The sequence below is a fragment of the Phyllostomus discolor genome, chromosome 2, assembly GCF_004126475.2.
Source record: "Phyllostomus discolor isolate MPI-MPIP mPhyDis1 chromosome 2, mPhyDis1.pri.v3, whole genome shotgun sequence".
Classification (NCBI taxonomy): domain Eukaryota; kingdom Metazoa; phylum Chordata; class Mammalia; order Chiroptera; family Phyllostomidae; genus Phyllostomus; species Phyllostomus discolor.
Genome location: NC_040904.2, coordinates 148,705,740 through 148,724,765, shown reverse-complemented (window position 1 = coordinate 148,724,765; position 19,026 = coordinate 148,705,740). Strand labels below are relative to the sequence as shown.

General features: G+C 40.8%; 2 protein-coding genes across 2 annotated transcripts in view; both read left to right on the top strand.

Annotated features, from left to right (window-relative positions):
• Positions 1-14,149, top strand: part of LGR5 (leucine rich repeat containing G protein-coupled receptor 5) — a 144,822-nt gene extending 130,673 nt beyond the window's left edge. The window contains exons 14-18 of the mRNA XM_028531842.2: positions 5,791-5,862; positions 6,552-6,677; positions 7,911-8,056; positions 11,898-11,981; positions 12,963-14,149. Coding sequence (XP_028387643.1) covers positions 5,791-5,862; positions 6,552-6,677; positions 7,911-8,056; positions 11,898-11,981; positions 12,963-14,050 — 1,516 coding nt within the window. The 3' untranslated portion in view covers positions 14,051-14,149. The remainder of the gene's footprint in view (positions 1-5,790; positions 5,863-6,551; positions 6,678-7,910; positions 8,057-11,897; positions 11,982-12,962) is intronic.
• LOC114512778 (60 kDa heat shock protein, mitochondrial-like) lies at positions 8,926-11,182 on the top strand. Its single transcript, XM_036018679.1, is given in 2 exon segments — positions 8,926-10,238; positions 10,241-11,182. Coding segments are annotated over 2 exon segments (1,599 nt in total). The 5' UTR covers positions 8,926-9,106; the 3' UTR covers positions 10,708-11,182.
• Positions 14,150-19,026: the final 4,877 nt, after the last annotated feature.

Sequence of the window (19,026 nt, the reverse complement as noted above, 5' to 3'; positions counted from 1 at the left end):
ATCTCTCCCCTTATGTTCATCAAGATTTGCTCTATATATTTAGGTATTCCCATGTTGGATACAAAAAATGTTTATAAGGGTTATATCCTCTTGTTGGGTTGATCTCTTTATCACTAAATAATGTCTTTCTTTGTCTATTTTAGTCTTTGCTTTAAAGTTTATTTTGTCTGATGTAAGTATTGGCTATCCCAGCTTTTCTTTCATTTCCAATGCATGAAATATCTTTTTCCATCTCTATGCTTTCAGTCTATTTGTGTGTTTCATTCTGAGATGGGTCTCTTGTAGACAGCATATATATGGGTCTTGTTTTCTTATCCATTTGGCTACTCTATATCTTATGATTGGGATATTAAAGCCACTTACATTTAAAGCGATTATTGATAAGTATGTATTTATTATCATTTTATTCTTTATAATTATGTTTCTCTCTTTTTTTTCTTTCTTCTTCTTAAAGAAGTCTCTAACATTTCTTATAATATGTGTTTGGAGTAATGAACCCCTTTAGCTTTTTCTTGTCTGAGAAGCTCTTTATTTCTCCTTCAATTTTAAATGATAGTGTTCTATGTAGACTAGTCTTGGTGGGAAGTTTACAGTCATTATTTCTTTAATAGGTTCTCAATCCCTTGTTCTCTCTCTTCTCCTTCTGGTGCCCCTATTTTTTGTTACACTTGATATTGTCCCAGAGGTTCCTTAAACTATCCTTATTTTTTTTATTCTTTTTCCTTTTTTCTGCTCTGATTGGATATTTTCTGCTACCTTGTTTTCCAAAGAGCTGATTTGAATAAAGTACCTAGGAAAAAAATTAACAAGGAAATACAAGATCTGTACTTGGAAAACTGTAGAACACTGAAGAAAGAAATTGAGGAAGATACAAATAAATGGAAGCATATACCCTGTTCATGGATTGGAATATTTAACATCATTAAAATGTCCATACTATCCAAAGCAATCTATAGATTCAATGCAATTCCTATTAAAATACCAATGGCATATTTCACAGATCTAGAACAAATATTCTAAAAATTTATATGAAACCAAAAAAGATCCTGAATAGCCTCAGCAATCTTGAGAAAGAAGAACAAAGTTGGAGGGATCACAATACCTGACATCAAACTATACTACAAGGCCACTGTAACCAAAACAGTCTGGTACTGGCATAAGAACAGACACATAAATCAATGGAACAGAAAGAGAGCCCAGAAATAAACCCATGTCAATATGATCAATTAATATTTGACAAAGGGAGCAAGAGTGTACAATTGAGTAAAGACTGTCTCTTCAGTAAATGGTTGGGAGAGCTGGACTGGTACACGCAAAATATGAAACTCAACCATCAACTTACACCACACACCAGAATAAACTCAAAAAGACAGATAAAAGACTGAAATATAGGTCATGATACCATAAAAATCCTAACAGAAAACATAAGCTATAAAATTTCAGATATCTCACTTAGCAATATTGTTGCCAATATATTGCCTAGGACAAAGGAAATAAAAGAGAAAATTAACAAATGAGACTACATCAAATTAAAAGTCTTCTGCATGGCTAAAGAAACTGGCACCAAAATGAAAATACATTTGCCAGTGATATATTGGACAAATTTTTAATCTCTAAAATATATAAAGAACTCATAGGACTCAACACCAGGTATACAAACAACCCAATTATAAATAGCCCTGGCTAGTGTGGCTCAGTGGATTGAGCAGCAGCCTGTGAACTGAAGGGTCAATGGTTCAATTTCCAATCAAGGCACATGCCTGGGTTGCAGGTGAGGTCCCCAGTTGGGGGCATGTGAGAGGCAACCAATTGATGTATCTTTCACATGTTGATGTTTCTCTACATCTCTTTTTCTCTCCTTTTCCCTCTCTCTAAAAGTGAATAAATAAAATCTTGAGAGAAAAAATTGGCAAAGGACCTGGATAGACACTTCTCCAAAGAGGGAATAAAAAATTAAATATGAAACTGCCTTTTAACCCAGCAATTCCACTGCTGGGAACATACCCTAAGAACCCCAAAACACCAGCTCAAAAGAATTAATGCACCCCTATGTTCATAGCAGCCCAAGTTACAATAGACAAGATTTGGAAACAGTTTAAGTGCTCATCAGTTGATGAGTGGATAAGAAAATCTGTGATACCTTTACACAATGGAATACTATGCAGCATAAAAATAGAAAGAATCCCTGCCTTTTGCAACAGCATGGATGGAACTGGAGACTATTATGCTAAGTGAAATAAATCAGTTGTTGAAAGACAAATATATGATCTCATTTCTGAGAAGAATCTAATGATCAAAATAAACTAATGAGCAAAGTAGAACCAGAGGCATGGACTCATGGAATACCCTGACAGCTGTAAGAGGGCAGGGGTAGGGTGGGGGCTGATTGAAAGAAGGTGAAGGGATTAGTCAAAGAACATCCATGAGGACACATGGACATGAACAACAGTGGGGGGATTGACTATGCTAATGGGGGAATTGGGCTTGGTGGAAAGGGATAAAGGGGGAAATGGGACAACTGTAATAGCATAAACAATAAAACATTTAATAAATTGCTAATTTGATTCTCTGCTTCATCTTATACTGTTGATTCCTTCTAGTGTATTCTTCATTTCAGATACTGTATTCTTCATTTCTTCCTGATTTTGCTCTGTGGTTTCTATGTCCATTTTTATGTCTCTGTTTAAAATCTCACAGAGTTCATTCATTCTTCCCCTAAGTTCCTTGAGCATCCTTATAACCATTGTTTTGAACTCTGTATCTGGTAGATTACTTGACTCCATTTCATTTACTTCTCTTTCTGGGGACTTCTGTTCTTTCACATGGCCTGTTTCTTTGCCTTCCCATTTTGGCTGCCTCTATGTATTTGTTTTTATATATTAGGTAGATCTTCTGTGGCTCCCAGTCTTGACAGGTAGGCCTTATGTAGTATGTGTTTTGTGGAGGTCAGTGGTACAGTCTTCCTGATCTCCTGTGCTAGGTACTCCAGAAATGTCCTTTGTGTTGGGTAAGAGAGCCCTCCTATTGTAGCTGTCTAGATAGCTGTTGGTCCATTCATTGGTTGGGTTGACTCTCAGGCTGGCTGACTATGAAGATTGTCCTTGACTGCAGTGCCTGAGCTGGTGTGCCAGGGCTGACCCCACAAAGTGGAATTCACTCCAGCAGGGTCTGGTGCCTGCTGAAATCTCCCTTTGGGTGTGCCACTTGTGGAGCTAATTGGGTCATGCTCTACAACCAGGTGTGTTGGTTCTTGGGCCTCTTGGGAGGATTCCAGGGCAAATCAACATCAGGTGCTGCTTGTGACAAGCCCTGGGCTACCTATTTGGAGCTACAAAGAAACCCACAGTTTGTGACTTCCCCTCCTGGGCCTGGGTGCAAATAGAAGGGACCAAGGTGAAGATTCCATCACCTTGCTTCCATCAGCACCAAGCCCCAGGGCATGTCAGCAAAAGGCCCACAAAACCCTGAAATCTACCTCCATCTGTTAGTCTCAGTCATTGAAAGAGCCTCTGGCAGTATGTGAGTTGTGTGAAGTAGGTTGTCAGTGAGTCACCAGATGGGAGCAAGTTATGTCCACCAGGTTAATACAGGTTCCCACTCAACACCAGTGCTGGGTCTGAGACCACTCAGCAAAAGTCTGAGGGTACACCAAGGCCAGCACCACCCACCAGTGGCCTGCAGACCTTTGTGGTGGGGAGAAATCTCAGGGAGTCATCATGGTGAGACCAACAAAGTTAATCAGGTTAAAACAGACCAATATCTGGTTAGGTATAGGAAGCACTGTGCACAGGCATGGTGGTGTCAGGGTACAAGAGAAAATGGCCCTAGCCCTATAGCCACACAACCCAGTCTCTGCCACCCCTGAGTCTTCTCAAGAGCCATCCAAGAAGTCTTCACTGTGAGCCCAGGGTGACAGCGTCCAGCTGACTCTGCCACAGGGCTAGAGCTCAGCAGTGTGGGCCCACAGTTAATGAAAGTATGGGACTAGTGGGTCTCCCTTGGGAGTCGGGAGACTGCAATGGTTTGGTGTGAGTGGAAAAAATGGTCCTCACCCTGGAGTCACAAAACTTAGTCTTTTCCTGTTCACCTCTGACACATTCTGAGACCATCCAGACCTCATTCAGGGCCCTCTGAGAAAGTCTGCACCGTGAGCAGTCTGGCAGCAGCCAGCAGACTCCTCCTTAGGGTTAGAGTTTGGCACTCCTGGGTCACAGGGAGTCGGGAGGGTGGAGTTGGTGCATTCACTTCGGCTGGTGCTGTATGGAGAGGAGTGCTCAACCCAGGAAAGATGGTGTCTGTGTGTGGTATGGGTGAGGGACTCAGCTAACGGGACGTTGGCAGCTGCCTCTAAGTCTTCTTGAAGCCACACCACCCTCTGAGTTTTTACCCTCTGATATTTACACTGGCCTTTTAAAAGGGCCCCTGAGTTTCTAGCAGATTCCCATCTCTCCCTGGCAGAAAGAGTCCCCACTTGTTAAGTGGGCTTCTCTTTCCAGCTCTGGTTCTCCAGGCTGGGAGCCTTGCATGAGGTTGAAACCCTTTGGTCTTAAGGGGGGACCTTTGCAGATGAGATATTCCTCCAGAATCTCAGCTGCCTCCCATGGGAACAGAGCCAGCACTTTTCACTTCTCTGCCCTTCCTACCAGGCTCTATGTGGCTTCTCCTATAAATCCTTAGTTATAAGACTTCTGTTCTTATAACTAAGACTGAACCAGCTTCAGCTGGTTGTTCAGCTAGATTGTTCTATAATTTAGTTGTAATTTCAGTTTTATCCTGGGAGAAGGTGCCACCTTGGATCGCAGGTCTCTTTTAATTTATTCAAATGTCTACACTTTTGTTACCTTTTTTAGTTAGACATCTAAAAACAGAAATTTTAAGTTCTTTGCTCCATTTTTAAAATGTAGAAGTTCTTATTCCTGTGAAATTTTATATATATATAAATATATATATATCTGTGGAGGGGAGAGGTATGGGAATGTTACTTCTCCTTACACTATAAATTTTCTTTGTCATCAAAGGATTTTATTTTCAATGCATGCTAGCCCCTCTTTCATTCATTTCCCAATTAAGAATTTAAATGTCAGCCCTAGCCAACATGGCTCAGTTAGTTGGGCATTGTCCCACAAGGTGAAAGGTTGCCAGTTCAATTCCAGCTGGGGCACATACCTGGGTTGCAAGCCCTCATGCAAGAGGCAACCAACTGATGTTTCTCTCCCTTTCTTTCTCCCTCTATTCCCCTCTCACTAAAAATAAATAAATAAGTTTTTTAAAGATAAATGTCTGTCTTGTTTACTAGGATTTTTTTAAAAGCTTCTCTGATTTTCTTAAGGCCTGACATACATGAGCAATGTAGACAAAATAGACAAATTCTTATTGAATTTCATTACATATCCAGGGACATTTTTTAACTTAAAATGTGCTTACTTGACAGAGCATACCACCTGATTACTCAGAAGTTCCTATCTCTTCCCACACCCCTACCCCCACTCATCTTAGAAATGCCCTAATAAAATTTTACAGCCATGTTAAAGTCAACTTTTTAGCAAGAAGAGGTTAAAAACTAAAATATCCACCTGAATAATTTTCCTTGATTGATTTAAACAAGGTTGCTCTAAAGTTCTCTTTAATAATTTCATACTATTAGTATTTTTATCTGAAGGATGATTTGACAAGTTAATTGTTCCTGTCCTGAATTAAAATTAAATTTTGTTAGAAGAATGAATATATATGGTAAAACTTCACACAGTCATTTTTTAAATGTATAACCATCTCACTTTTTCTTTTAAATAGGAATTTAGCTTGGAACAAAATTGTCGTGATTCACCCCAATGCATTTTCGACTTTGCCATCTCTAAGAAAGCTGTGAGTATTGTATTGCTGGTTTATGGCAGGTCTTTTAATAGTGAGGGACCACCTAAGCCCACAGTGCGAATTGCCCAGCACTCAGTGTCCTCCACACTGGAGCTGTCAGACCAAAATTTTGCATTTTTTGCTGAGAGGTCAGGTGGAATGGACTAAGATGTCAATATTTTTCTAAAGGGTTTTCATTTTATAGTTGGCCATCTTGACCAATAGAAAACCTTTCTGTCCCTGTTTTCCCTCCGTTTCCACCTCTTGCTCTTTCTTCCCTCCATCTCCCTTGTCGAATAGAAAAAGAAGGAATTGGTCAAATAGGAGTTAAGGGGAAGGGGATAAATCCTCAACAACATTTTTCCCCTCACCCCTAACTTAATCCAGTCAGTGGCATCACTTTCCAAACTAGATGTAGCACCTGCCACACTTCACTTTAGATCTCCCCCACCCCTAGCCAAACTCAACTGAATATAGAAATTCCTATGTGGATGGGACCAAAGCATTTTCCCTCTGCAATTCTGATTGTACACCAAAAAAGTATAGGAACTAAAAACAAGACGGTTACTTTTACCATTTTAAGGGAGGACCCTGCTCAGAAGTTTCTACGGAACAGTTTAATAATTGTAAGGTTGCTTTTTTAACATGAGCACTTTATGCTAGCACGGACTAAAAGCCAATTGCTGTTTGATGTTTTGCAGGGACCTATCGTCCAACCGCCTGTCGTCTTTTCCTGTAACTGGGTTACATGGTTTAACTCACTTAAAATTAACAGGAAATCATGCCTTACAGAGCTTGATATCATCTGAAAACTTTCCAGAACTCAAGTGAGTTTATCATTAAAACTAATAAGATACATTTGTGGTCATGTGAAATAACAGACGTGTTATAGTGGTTTTCAAAATTTATGAGGTCATGGGACTCTTTTGAATTGCATTTCATGCCCTCAAGTCCCCTGCCCCAAGGCATCATTCAGGCGAGTTCCAGAGTGGGAGAGTGGGTCTTCCTGACCACACTGCCGGGTTTTCGGAGATGCCTCCCGGAATCATGGAGTTCATGGAGAGCGTTTGAAAACCATGGATCCATGGGACATAAACTAGGACATGTAATTAAATAACATAATAACATTACTGTACTCCTGTTTACATTTTTAAATTCATCTAGCTTGTGTATATACTCTAATAAAATGTACTAAATTAATATTTGCTTGAGGAAGTAATGCTCTTTAAAATCTGTTATGGTTATTATCAATAGACATCCCTTGAAGGATTATACATACATAAATTCTTTTTTAATCAAAGTACTCTTTATGTACTTTCAAAACCATAACCCCAAAAGAGAATTTGGAAAGTAGAAGAGGGGGAAAAAATCTAAAAATACCCTTAAACAACTTTTTATGCTATTTCCTTCCAGACTTTGTTTCCAATGTATTTTTTTAAGATCTTATTTATTTATTTTTAGAGAGATGGGAAGGAAAGGGTGCAAGAGAGAGGGAAAAACATTGATGTGTGAGAGAAATATCAACCGGCTGCCTCTCACACACCTCAAATCGGGGACCTGACCCTCAACCCAGGCATGTGCCCTGACTGGGATTCGAACCAGTGACCCCTTGGTTCACAGGCCAGCACTTAATCCCCTGAGCCACACCAACCAGGGCTCCAATGTATTTTTAATTGTTAGAATCATAGTACATATATGAACTTTTATGTTTTCATCACTTAACATTTTGTTATACCTTAAGCACTTTTTAATGATGCTACAATTTTCCCAGCAGTTATTTTTTAACTATTTTATTATGGAAATTTTCAAACCTAAAAGTAGAGAAAAATATACCTGTCACTCAACCTCAATAATTATTAACATTTCAGGGCAATAATTTTTAATAATTCCATTGTTATAAATAGCATTGTAATAAAAACACCTTTATGCACATAGTTAATATTTTATTTATTGAGGCTGAAATCCAAAAGTAGAATTAATGAGTGAAAGAAGATGAACACCGTATTTAACAATTTACTTCTTAAGTGTATGTTTTTTCCTTTGGTTTTGTTCATTTAAAGGGTTATAGAAATGCCTTATGCTTACCAGTGCTGTGCATTTGGAGTGTGTGAGAATGTCTATAAAATTTCTAATCAATGGAATAAAGGAGACAACAGCACTACAGATGATCTTCATAAGAAAGATGGTGGAATGTTTCAAGTCCAAGGTAAGACCAACTGTCCTGGTGATGAAATTGTGTCTGGAAGTGTCTTGAAAAGTCATCAAACAGATCATCTGAACTCCAGACACTTCCTTGGGAATCCATGCTGGGAGTCCATGCTGGGAATCCGTGCTGGGAATCCATGCCACCTTTAAGACACCCAGAGAGAGAGAAAGCTCCTTGTGCTTTCACTCTAAAACTTCCTTATATTTATTAGATCTCCCTTATAACCCTTATTATATATTGTATAATTATTAGGTAATTATTAATAATGAGACCAATAGTTCCATAAACTTTTAAAAGGGCCTTCTCTCTGTGGATACTTTTTCTTCAAACATACTTCTGGGCTCTTTTCTTCAGAAGATAGAATCCATTTTCATTGTTATGTACAGGATATAGGCATTTTAGATGCCTCCATATTTCGGCAGAAGGGCTTAAGAATCCAACTTCTTATCTAACTAATTCCAAAACATTCCCCCCTCTTACCCCCCACAGGGGGATCTGTCGGGAAGGTGAAATGAGATAATGTCTGTAAAGCACTTGGCTTTCCTTGAAGTAAGACCTTACTTAAATAGACACCAACGTACCTCAAACCACACCTGTGGTCATGAGGAGGCCCTCTGGGCAGCCTCGGTTTTCCTTTTCCTGCCAACTCTGCATGTTTGCACAGACTGGCTTTCATTCCTTCGGGCCTTAATGATCCGTTGATTCCCAAGCAAGTATGACTCAGTCTCTCTGCACGTAACCTTCACATTTCTTCCTACACACATCAGTTAAAGAAGCTGGTATTTTGGCCCTTGGCTTTTTTGTTTTGGGCCACAGCATGTGTCTTGCACTTGTTGTTACTTTAGCTTTTTGCTCTTAAAAAAATAAAGTAACTCTCACTCGCCGCCGACGGCCTGCCTAGCCACTCGCACACCTGGCCGCTGCCCCGCAGAAATGCTTCGATTACACAAAGTCCTTCGACAAATTAGGCTGATGTCCAGGGAACTGGCTCCTCATCTCACTTGAGCTTATGCCAAAGATGTAAAATTTGGTGCAGATGCCCGAGCCTTAATGCTTCAAGGTGTAGACCTTTTAGCCGATGCTGTAGCTGTTACCAAGGGGCCAAAGAGAAGAACAGTGATAATTGAACAGAGCTGGGGAAGTCCCAAAGTAACAAAAGATGGTGTGACTGTTGCAAAGTCCATTGACTTAAAAGACAAATATAAAAATATTGGCGCCAAACTTGTTCAAGATGTTGCCAATAATACAAATGAAGAAGCTGGTGATGGCACCACCACTGCTACTGTGCTGGCACGTGCTATTGCCAAGGAGGGTTTTGAGAAGATTAGTAAAGGTGCTAATCCAGTGGAGATCAGGAGAGGTGTGATGTTAGCTGTTGATGCTGTAATTTCTGAACTTAAGAAACAGTCCAAACCTGTGACGACCCCTGAAGAAATAGCTCAGGTTGCTACAATTTCTGCAAATGGAGACAAAGAAATTGGCAACATAATTTCTGATGCAATGAAAAAGGTTGGAAGAAAGGGCATCATCACAGTAAAGGATGGGAAAACACTGAACGATGCGTTAGAAATTATTGAAGGCATGAAGTTTGATCGAGGTTATATTTCTCCATACTTTATTAATACAGCAAAAGGTCAGAAATGTGAATTCCAAGATGCCTATGTCCTACTGAGTGAAAAGAAAATTTCTAGTGTTCAGTCCATTGTACCTGCTCTTGAAATTGCCAATGCTCACCGTAAGCCCTTGGTCATAATTGCTGAAGATGTTGATGGAGAAGCTCTAAGTACACTTGTTTTGAATAGGCTAAAAGTTGGTCTTCAAGTTGTAGCAGTCAAAGCTCCAGGTTTTGGTGACAAAAGAAAGAACCAGCTTAAAGACATGGCTATTGCTACTGGGGGTGCAGTGTTTGGAGAAGAAGGATTAACTCTCAATCTTGAAGATGTTCAGGCTCATGACTTAGGAAAAGTTGGTGAGGTCATTGTGACCAAAGATAATGCCATGCTCCTGAAAGGAAAAGGTGACAAGGCTCAAATTGAAAAACGTATTCAAGAAATCATTGAGCAGTTGGATGTCACAACTAGTGAATATGAAAAGGAAAAGCTAAATGAACGTCTAGCAAAACTCTCAGATGGGGTAGCTGTGCTGAAGGTTGGTGGGACAAGTGATGTTGAAGTGAATGAAAAGAAAGAGTAACAGATGCCCTCAATGCTACACGAGCTGCTGTTGAGGAAGGCATTGTTCTGGGAGGGGGTTGTGCCCTGCTTCGGTGCATTCCACCCTTGGACTCGTTAACTCCAGCTAATGAAGATCAAAAAATTGGTATAGAAATTATTAAAAAAGCACTCAGAATTCCTGCAATGACCATTGCTAAGAATGCGGGTGTTGAGGGATCGTTGATAGTTGAGAAAATTATGCAGAGTTCCTCAGAAGTTGGTTATGACGCTATGCTTGGAGATTTCGTGGATATGGTGGAAAAAGGAATCATTGATCCAACTAAGGTTGTAAGAACTGCTTTATTGGATGCTGCTGGAGTGGCCTCTGTGTTAACAACAGCAGAAGTTGTAGTCACAGAAATTCCGAAAGAAGAGAAAGACCCTGGCATGGGCGGCATGGGCGGAATGGGAGGCGGTATGGGAGGTGGCATGTTCTAGTTTTGGAATAGTGCTTTACCATTAGTACTGAGAACTGTCAGAGGAAGCTCCAGGCAGGGCTCCTCACCTCTAACTTCAGAGAAGTCAGTTGAAGGAAATGACGGGAGAAAAGGCTGGCTGATGTTTAAGAAAATCACTATGACCATCTGTTACTGGTTTCAGTTGACAACATACAATGGTTTACTGCTGTCATCGTCCATGCCTACAGATAATTTATTTTGTATTTTTGAATAAAATACATTTGTACATTCCTGATAACAAAGTGCAAGAGCCATGTACCAATGTACTGCTTTCAACTTAAATCACTGAGGTATTTTTACTACTATTCTGTTAAAATCAGGATTTTAGTGCTTGCCATCACCTCATGAGAAGTTAAGCAGCCTTTCTGTGGAGAGTAAGAATAATTGTGTACAAAGTAGAGAAATATCCAATTATGTGAGCTTTGTGTAATAAAATTTGTTTAAAGTTAAAAAAAGTAAAGTAAAACAATTAGAGTGCCTACTATGTGCCAGGCAGTGTTCTAGGCCCTAGAGGTATACAATGAACAGGCGATACAAGGTTCTTCGTGGAGTTTATTTTCAAGAACAGTAACGCTCAGCCTTGGGCCACCTATTGGAATCACATGGAAACTTTAAAGTACTTTAATAAGTACTTTAAAAAGTACTTATGCCCAAGCCCCATGATTAAATCAGCATGTTTGAAAAGTGTGTTAGATCACAAAACTCCTGTTTCATGCATACCTAAACCAAGCGCCATCAGAGAACGCAGCCCAGAACACTTTACTGTAGCTATCCAAGTGCTGGAAAATAGGGTAGAAATGTTCTTGCACTGGAGAGGTTCACAGCCTTTCCCCAAATTAGGTCAGTGTCATGTGGGGCCGTTGTGAGCCCCAAGGAACAAGGGCGGAATGAGAGAGCTTAGATGTTAGGACCTGGCATCCAAGGTTATTTTCCCTTACCCCCAGCTTTGCTGGAATACTATATCATATGGTAGCCTGACTAGAACATCCAAAAGCAACCATATAGCAGACTTGCAAGAAAGCCAGAGCCCAGGAAAGAGCTGGATGTCTGACGTTCCATTCCCTTTGTAACCCTTCATGTTTAAGAGCAATCCAGAACCCTCCTCCCTGGTACCTTGTCCCATGAAAAGAGAGGCAAAACTAATCATTCCAGGACTTCTCATTCCTACAGATGAGCGTGATCTTGAAGATCTCCTGCTTGACTTTGAGGAAGACCTGAAAGCCCTTCACTCAGTGCAATGCTCCCCTTCCCCAGGTGAGAAAGACACCAGAACGGCCTCCATGGCAATCCCCACCATTGACTCTGAGGCCATCAATGACATGTGGCTGCACCTCAAAGCGAAATCTGTGCTCCCTTTGTGGCTACTCAATGTCCTGCCCCATGGGGACCTTTAAAATACATGCATTCATTCCCTGGGGTTCGTCTCCATTCATAAATAAAATTTTTGTGGGAGACTTTGATTCAGGTTAATGGAAACTGTGGCTGGACGCATGTGTAATTTTTAAAATTACATTTGCAATTTGGCCTGAACTACTAAGCAACAGTCTTGCTTCCTGTAATCACTGATTTTTTAAAAATGATTTCTTCCCTAAATAGCCATTTGGTTAAAGCAAATAAGAGTTTCTACATATAAGTAAAAAATATCTGTATATACAGATTTCATAAATTGTCCCATTTCCAGAAATAGGAAGGGCCAGTTGAAAAAAAAAAAAAGACAGTTGGGAAGGTTAATATTTTATGCCCAACGGTTAGAATGTCCCTTGCTCTCAAACATCAAATGCCATTCCAAACCTAAGGCAAGATTTTCAAGAAACTTGCCTTCATACTATCCATACATCCTCTTCTAATATTATGGAGTATTTGCCTAGGATTCTCCTTCCCTGCCTACAGAATCTTCTTGAAGCACTCCGAAAGAGAAAAAATAAAATACTAAAAAGCCCAGGAGACCTGGGTTTTTACCTGGCTCCACCACTGCGGTATTTGGAGGCCCTTAACTGAGCGACTTAAGTTCCACTGAAAACATGAACACCTGGGTGTGCTAACCCCATCATTGCCACCAAAGGCAGTAATGACAGTGGTTGAAGAAAATGGAGTGTGCCACAAGGAAACTGGGTGTCTCTGTGGCTTCTATCTGCCACTATTGCTTGGAGTCCCAATAAGAGAAACAAACAGGTAATTGACAAAAGTCGTAAGCCGTAATGTAATGCCCAGTCTTTTTCTTCCTTGGACTTCTAGGCCCCTTCAAACTCTGCGAATACCTGTTCGGTAGCTGGCTGATCAGAATTGGAGTGTGGACCATTGCAGTTTTGGCGCTTACTTGTAACGCCTTGGTGACTTCAACAGTGTTCCGAGCCCCTCTGTACATTTCCTCCATCAAACTGCTAATTGGGTTAATAGCAGCGGTGAACATGCTCATGGGGGTCTCCAGTGCTGTGCTGGCTGGCGTGGACGCGGTCACATTTGGCAGCTTTGCACGGCACGGTGCGTGGTGGGAGCAAGGGGTAGGTTGCCAAGTCGTCGGGTTTTTGTCCATTTTTGCTTCAGAATCATCTGTTTTCCTGCTGACTCTGGCAGCGCTGGAGCGTGGGTTCTCGGTGAAATACTCTGCAAAATTTGAAACGAAAACTCCTTTTTCCAGTCTGAAAGCAGTCATTTTGCTTTGCGCGGTGCTGGCCCTGACTATCGCTACGGTGCCCCTGCTGGGCGGCAGCGAGTACAGCGCCTCCCCGCTCTGCCTGCCGCTGCCCTTCGGGGAGCCCAGCACCACCGGCTACATGGTCTCTCTCGTCCTGCTCAACTCCCTTTGCTTCCTCGTGATGACCATCGCCTACACCAAGCTCTACTGCAACTTGGAAAAGGGCGACCTGGAGAATATTTGGGACTGTTCTATGGTGAAGCACATTGCGCTCCTGCTCTTCACCAACTGTATTCTTTATTGCCCCGTGGCTTTCTTGTCCTTCTCTTCTTTACTGAACCTCACGTTCATCAGTCCTGAAGTCATTAAGTTTATCCTCCTGGTGATTGGCCCACTTCCTGCCTGTCTCAATCCCCTCCTCTACATCCTCTTCAACCCCCATTTTAAGGAGGACTTGGGGAGCCTGGGAAAGCAAGCCCACTTCTGGACAAGATCGAAACACCCAAGCCTGATGTCTATTAACTCTGATGATGTGGAGAAACAGTCCTGTGACTCCACCCAAGCCTTGGTGACATTCACCAGTGCCAGCATAGCCTACGACCTGCCTTCCAATTCTGGGTCACCATCAGCTTATCCAGTGACCGAAAGCTGTCATCTTTCATCTGTGGCATTTGTCCCATGTCTCTAATTCATATGTGTGAGAAAAAGTTTTCAAAAATTGAAAACCCCAAAATGTGAGATTGAGTATATCAGAGCAGTAACTAAAAAGAGTGTAGTTAAAACTTGATTTTGTTTTAAATCTCTTAGTGTGAGAAAGCTGAAAACTTACTGAGGCTGGAGAGTGAAAAACAAGTCTAAATGCTGCTTGTATAATTTGTTCAGCAAAGAGATAGGTTAGACACACTATTTAGGTAAGCCCAGAATTTTTTTTAAAGCAGATTGAAATGTTCAAAAATGGTTCTCAGTGATTTCGATTGAAGTTTTTTAAAACTCACCAATTTAATGGGGGGGATCCTTGCTCTCAAAAGAGGCTTTAAACCCCTAAACCCCTTAAAAGGTGGTTGGAGGTATTAGGACAATAAAGATTTTCAATGGCCTGCAGTACCGAATGAAGACTGTGACGGATAGGATTCCATTTTCCTGACCACATGGAGGTGTTTCAGTCCTCCTGGGCCTTTCCTCAGAAAGGATCATCCCATGTTACCAATCTCCCTGGGAATGGCTAATAGAAGGCATTATTAATTTACTAATATTCACTTCATTTTTAGAAATGCCAGGTTTTATTTATCTGCACTAGATGGTTCCATCTTCAGTTGAATAAAACTGCTTACAAATATTTAGAAAGGGAAATGAACTTAAATTCTTAAATTGCCATAAAGGCAGCCCTCTATAGGTGAGGTTTGCTTATCAAGCTCAATTTAACTCCCTGGTGCCCAAAACTCAGAAGAAAATTCCATTGCCGGCAATGGACATACTTAGTAAAGAGGGTAAGCAACCTGGGATTTTTTTTTTCCTTTCTCCTGGGTGAGTGCACATTTTTTGCAGGAGGTTTTATCAGTTGATTCAAGCTGATATACATCTTAAGGTAATGATCAAGTGCAGACATGACATAAATTAAATCCACTGACATAACTTCTCACACATGTATCTCTAGCAGCTCTAGCAATGATGTCTGAAACCACTCTGGACACAGCAGCAACGTGGTAACACGTTACCCCATTTATATAGCTTGGTTTTAGCCGTGCTGTCTTTGATCAGCCCATTTGACATCAGGAACATAACTTCTCTGCTTATTTCATATTTAATACATGTGTTAGGTATTTTAAGAGGCAAAATTATTAAATACTAAAGGTCAAAGGATTAATTCATAACTTTATTATACTATATTAGCTTCAATACACCCAAACCAAAATACTGTTAGGTAGATTTATTTTTATATAAGCATGTTTATTTTGATCAGATGTTTTAACTTGGAATTGAAAAAATACATTTATGAGATGTTTTATAAGATGTGTAAATATAGACTGTATTTATTACTACAGTAAAGATTCAGTAACACAAAGGGCCATGATAATAAACCATGTACAGGCATATTCTTCCATATATATTGTGTTTCCCTGCCCATTGTCATTAAATTCATTAACTGTATATAATATATTCAAATGTATAGTGTTGTAAATAGATTCTAAACATGCTTTTCTATTGGATACAAAATAAAGAAATTTGTATTAAAATGTGTGACTATAAAACAAAATATTTTAAAATATTTTATTAAGCCCATAGGCAAATATATGGTCTCTTAAATGTTTTTACTTTTTGTTGTGTAAGTACATTTTCTAAGTATTTACACTTCAATATGTTGGATATTTTGGACTTACCTTAAGAAGTAAATCTCTCACAAGAACAAAACAAAATACCTTTACCATACCCTAGACTGTTTTAACTGTGATTAATAAGCCATTTTGTCATGACAAATTGCTGGGGAAGGCAGTAAAATCTTAAATGATCATCCTGAAACTTAGGGCATGTAGCTGTGTGTCATGAGTGATGAGCATTCAGTTAGTCCATTCAGTGATGATGAAGGATAAAGACTTGGGCCTTAAATCCCCTTCATAGAGACTTCAGCTTTTGATCACCTCTGATTCTTCCCTAAAGCTACTGATGAAACAACAGTAACACTCCAAGGCTGGAGTGTCACCCACCATGTTGGCTTTGAAACTGGACCTTGGTTCTTGAGTTCCACAAAGAAAGAACTCAAAGCCAAGAACTCAAATTGAAGAGAAAGTTTATTTAGAAAATTACAGAGGTAGTAGAAGTCAGCCAGGTGGGCTGCATAGACCCAAGAAACAAGTTGCAGAAGCAAAAGAAGAGCCCTTGAAGCTTCAGAGAGAGGCAAAGGTAATGCACCTGAGGGGAAGGAGGTGGAAAGGAGAAGTGCAGGCGTGCTCCCAAAAGGGAAGGTGTATACAGGAGCCTTCATCTTCAGGGTTTTAAAGGGTGAGCATGTAGGGGAGGTCTTAGGGGAGGATCTCAATAAAAATAGTCGTCAGCTTTATGCAGCTGCGCCAAAATGAGATTTATTCCCCTGACTTCATCTATCCTTGGATGTGGTTGGCTCAAATGGCACTAATTGGATTTCTGCTATCTATCTCCTTGAGTAGGGGGATTTAAACTATTTACCCTTTAGTTTGGGAGAAGTATAATCCATGTACTCTTAAAAAAATTTTATTTATTGATTTTAGAGAAAGGCAGAGAAACATTGATTTGTCATTTCACTTATTTATGCATTCATTGGCTGATTCCTGTATGTGCCCTGACCTGGGATCAGACCCACAACCTTGATGTATCAGGATGACACTGTAACTGACTGAGTTCCCAGCCAGGTCCATAAGCCACTGACTAGTAAGTGTCCTTGGTTAGGGAAGGTAGGATTTTATGATTTACTAGATGGCTTTGAGCTGCTTGCCCATTTACCTGTCTCAGTTTCCCTATTCCACTTGTCCTGGCTTACTAACCTGTCTCAATAGCAGGTTTAAAGGCTGTTCTTTCTGCTACCTCTCTCCAGGTAGTGAGAGGGGCAGGTAAAGGCCTAGGAAGCCAGAGAGTCACAGCATAAAATCACAGAAGATACCAGCAAAAAAAGCATGGATAGGTAACCAAGCTGACTCTCCATTGGTCAATTTTTCCGTTTAGCAGTTCAAGTCCTTATACATCTGTCTTTCACTCACTTGTTGTCTTTCTTCTTCCTTCCCACTATTTTCAATCCTAGGCTGTACATATTAGAATACAGAGGTGACATATTCAGTATCTGTGGTTAGTTAGACTTCCTTGATCATAAGTAATGAAGGAGCATGAAAAATAATTAGGAGGACACTTGTGGCAATAAGAAAAACAAGAATCTCAGGGGAACAAAGGGACAGTGGAGCTGACCTTGCTCAGGACCTCAGCATGGTGTTGGAGAACTGGAAGGCTGCAACCTAGCTCTAGGAGCAGAGCATTCTTGATACTCCTGCAATTTATGGGTCTCTCCACTAAAGTCGCCCAGTTTTTTGTTTTTGCTTCAGCCACCTCTATTGCTACCATCTCTGTTCTGTAACTGTGCTCTAACTCATAGTTTTTTTGTTTATAACTTACTATTACTCATGACTTCAGCCTGTTTTCCCCTCAAAGAGACCCTACCTTGCCAAGAATTCACTTTAGGACCCTCGCTTATTGCTATTGTTGTGTCTTTTTCTGCAGCTTCTACTCCAACTCTAGAAGGAAAAGAATTTGACTGATCAAGGTCCCTGCGGGGCAGAGATTTGGGGGCTAGGCCAACTCAGGTCACTGCCCGGACAATGGGTGGGCTCTTTGTCACATGACCTCTTCTGATTCCATTTCCAATGGTGGTAAGAGAAGGCAATCAGGGTCACATGGTCAAAACCAAAACCATCTATGCTTAAATAACTAGCCAGGATCACCTACCTCGGCAGGCAACCATGGGTGAGGATTTTTAGGAGTCTGAGGGCTCTTGATTGGCCTGTTCTGTATATGTGACTTACTTTGATTTTCCTTACTAAGGGAGACAAATCAGAGGTACTGTATTTTTCGGACTATAAGACGCACTTTCCCCCCACCAAATTTGGGAGGGAAATGGGGGTGTGTCTTATAGTCCGAATGTAGCTTACCTGGCTCACTGTGGTGGGAGGCGGGTTGGGGTGGGGGAGGCAATGATGGAGCAGGATCACAGGTTATTAAATACCTTACCACATTTTTTGCTTCAAATTTTTTTTTCCTATTTTCCTCCTCTAAAACCTAGGTGCATCTTATGGTCCAGTCTGTCTCATAGCCCTAAAAATACAGTACTTGTCCAGCCCAGGCATGCCCCATATTTGCAATTGCTTCCCAGCCACAAGCCTATTAAATTCTTCTTGACTCAAGACAAGGTCAGTCAGGTCCTCTTTCCAAAGGATTTGGAATTAGGACACTAAGACAGTCTAAGTCAGATGATAATGGGAGGGAGGCTTGAACTGAGAGATAAAACAGAATTTTGGCTAGCACTGACACCCTGAGAAACCAAAATTACATTTGCATTTAAATTTTGGGAAGCAGAAATAGCCACTCTACAGAGAAAAACAAAAGATATAACAAGCAGAAAGAAGAGGTGGCAAGCAGTCCAATGAAAGATGGATTTCTAGAAATTTCCATGTCCTAGGTGGCCTGGTTGTGCGTTTTGTCTTAGAGATGTCCATGATGTTGCTTATTGTATGCTCTCAACTAGCCAACCCCCTTTTTTTTCTCACGCGAGCCAGTGTAAAAGGGCATTTTGTTGAGGTTACTGTCACTCACAAACAAGCTCTCTCCAACTAAAATGCCTACCTGCACTGTCCAAAATAATTTCCCCCCTGCAGGAGGTTTGAGTTCTGTGAGGGCACCAGCTATCCTGAGGGAAACTTTGAAGGGAACCAGCTACCAGATGGTTCGATTAGTCTTTCACCCCTATACCCAGGTCAGACCACCGATTTACACATCACGACTGCTATGGACTTCCACCAGCTTCCTCTGGCTTCACCCTGTCTGGGCATAGTTCACCATCTTTCAGGTCCTGACATGTTGCTCTTGCTCCAACTCTCCTGGCAAGGGGCCAGTGCTATGCACTCAGCAGACTGGAGAGGCCTCCGGAGA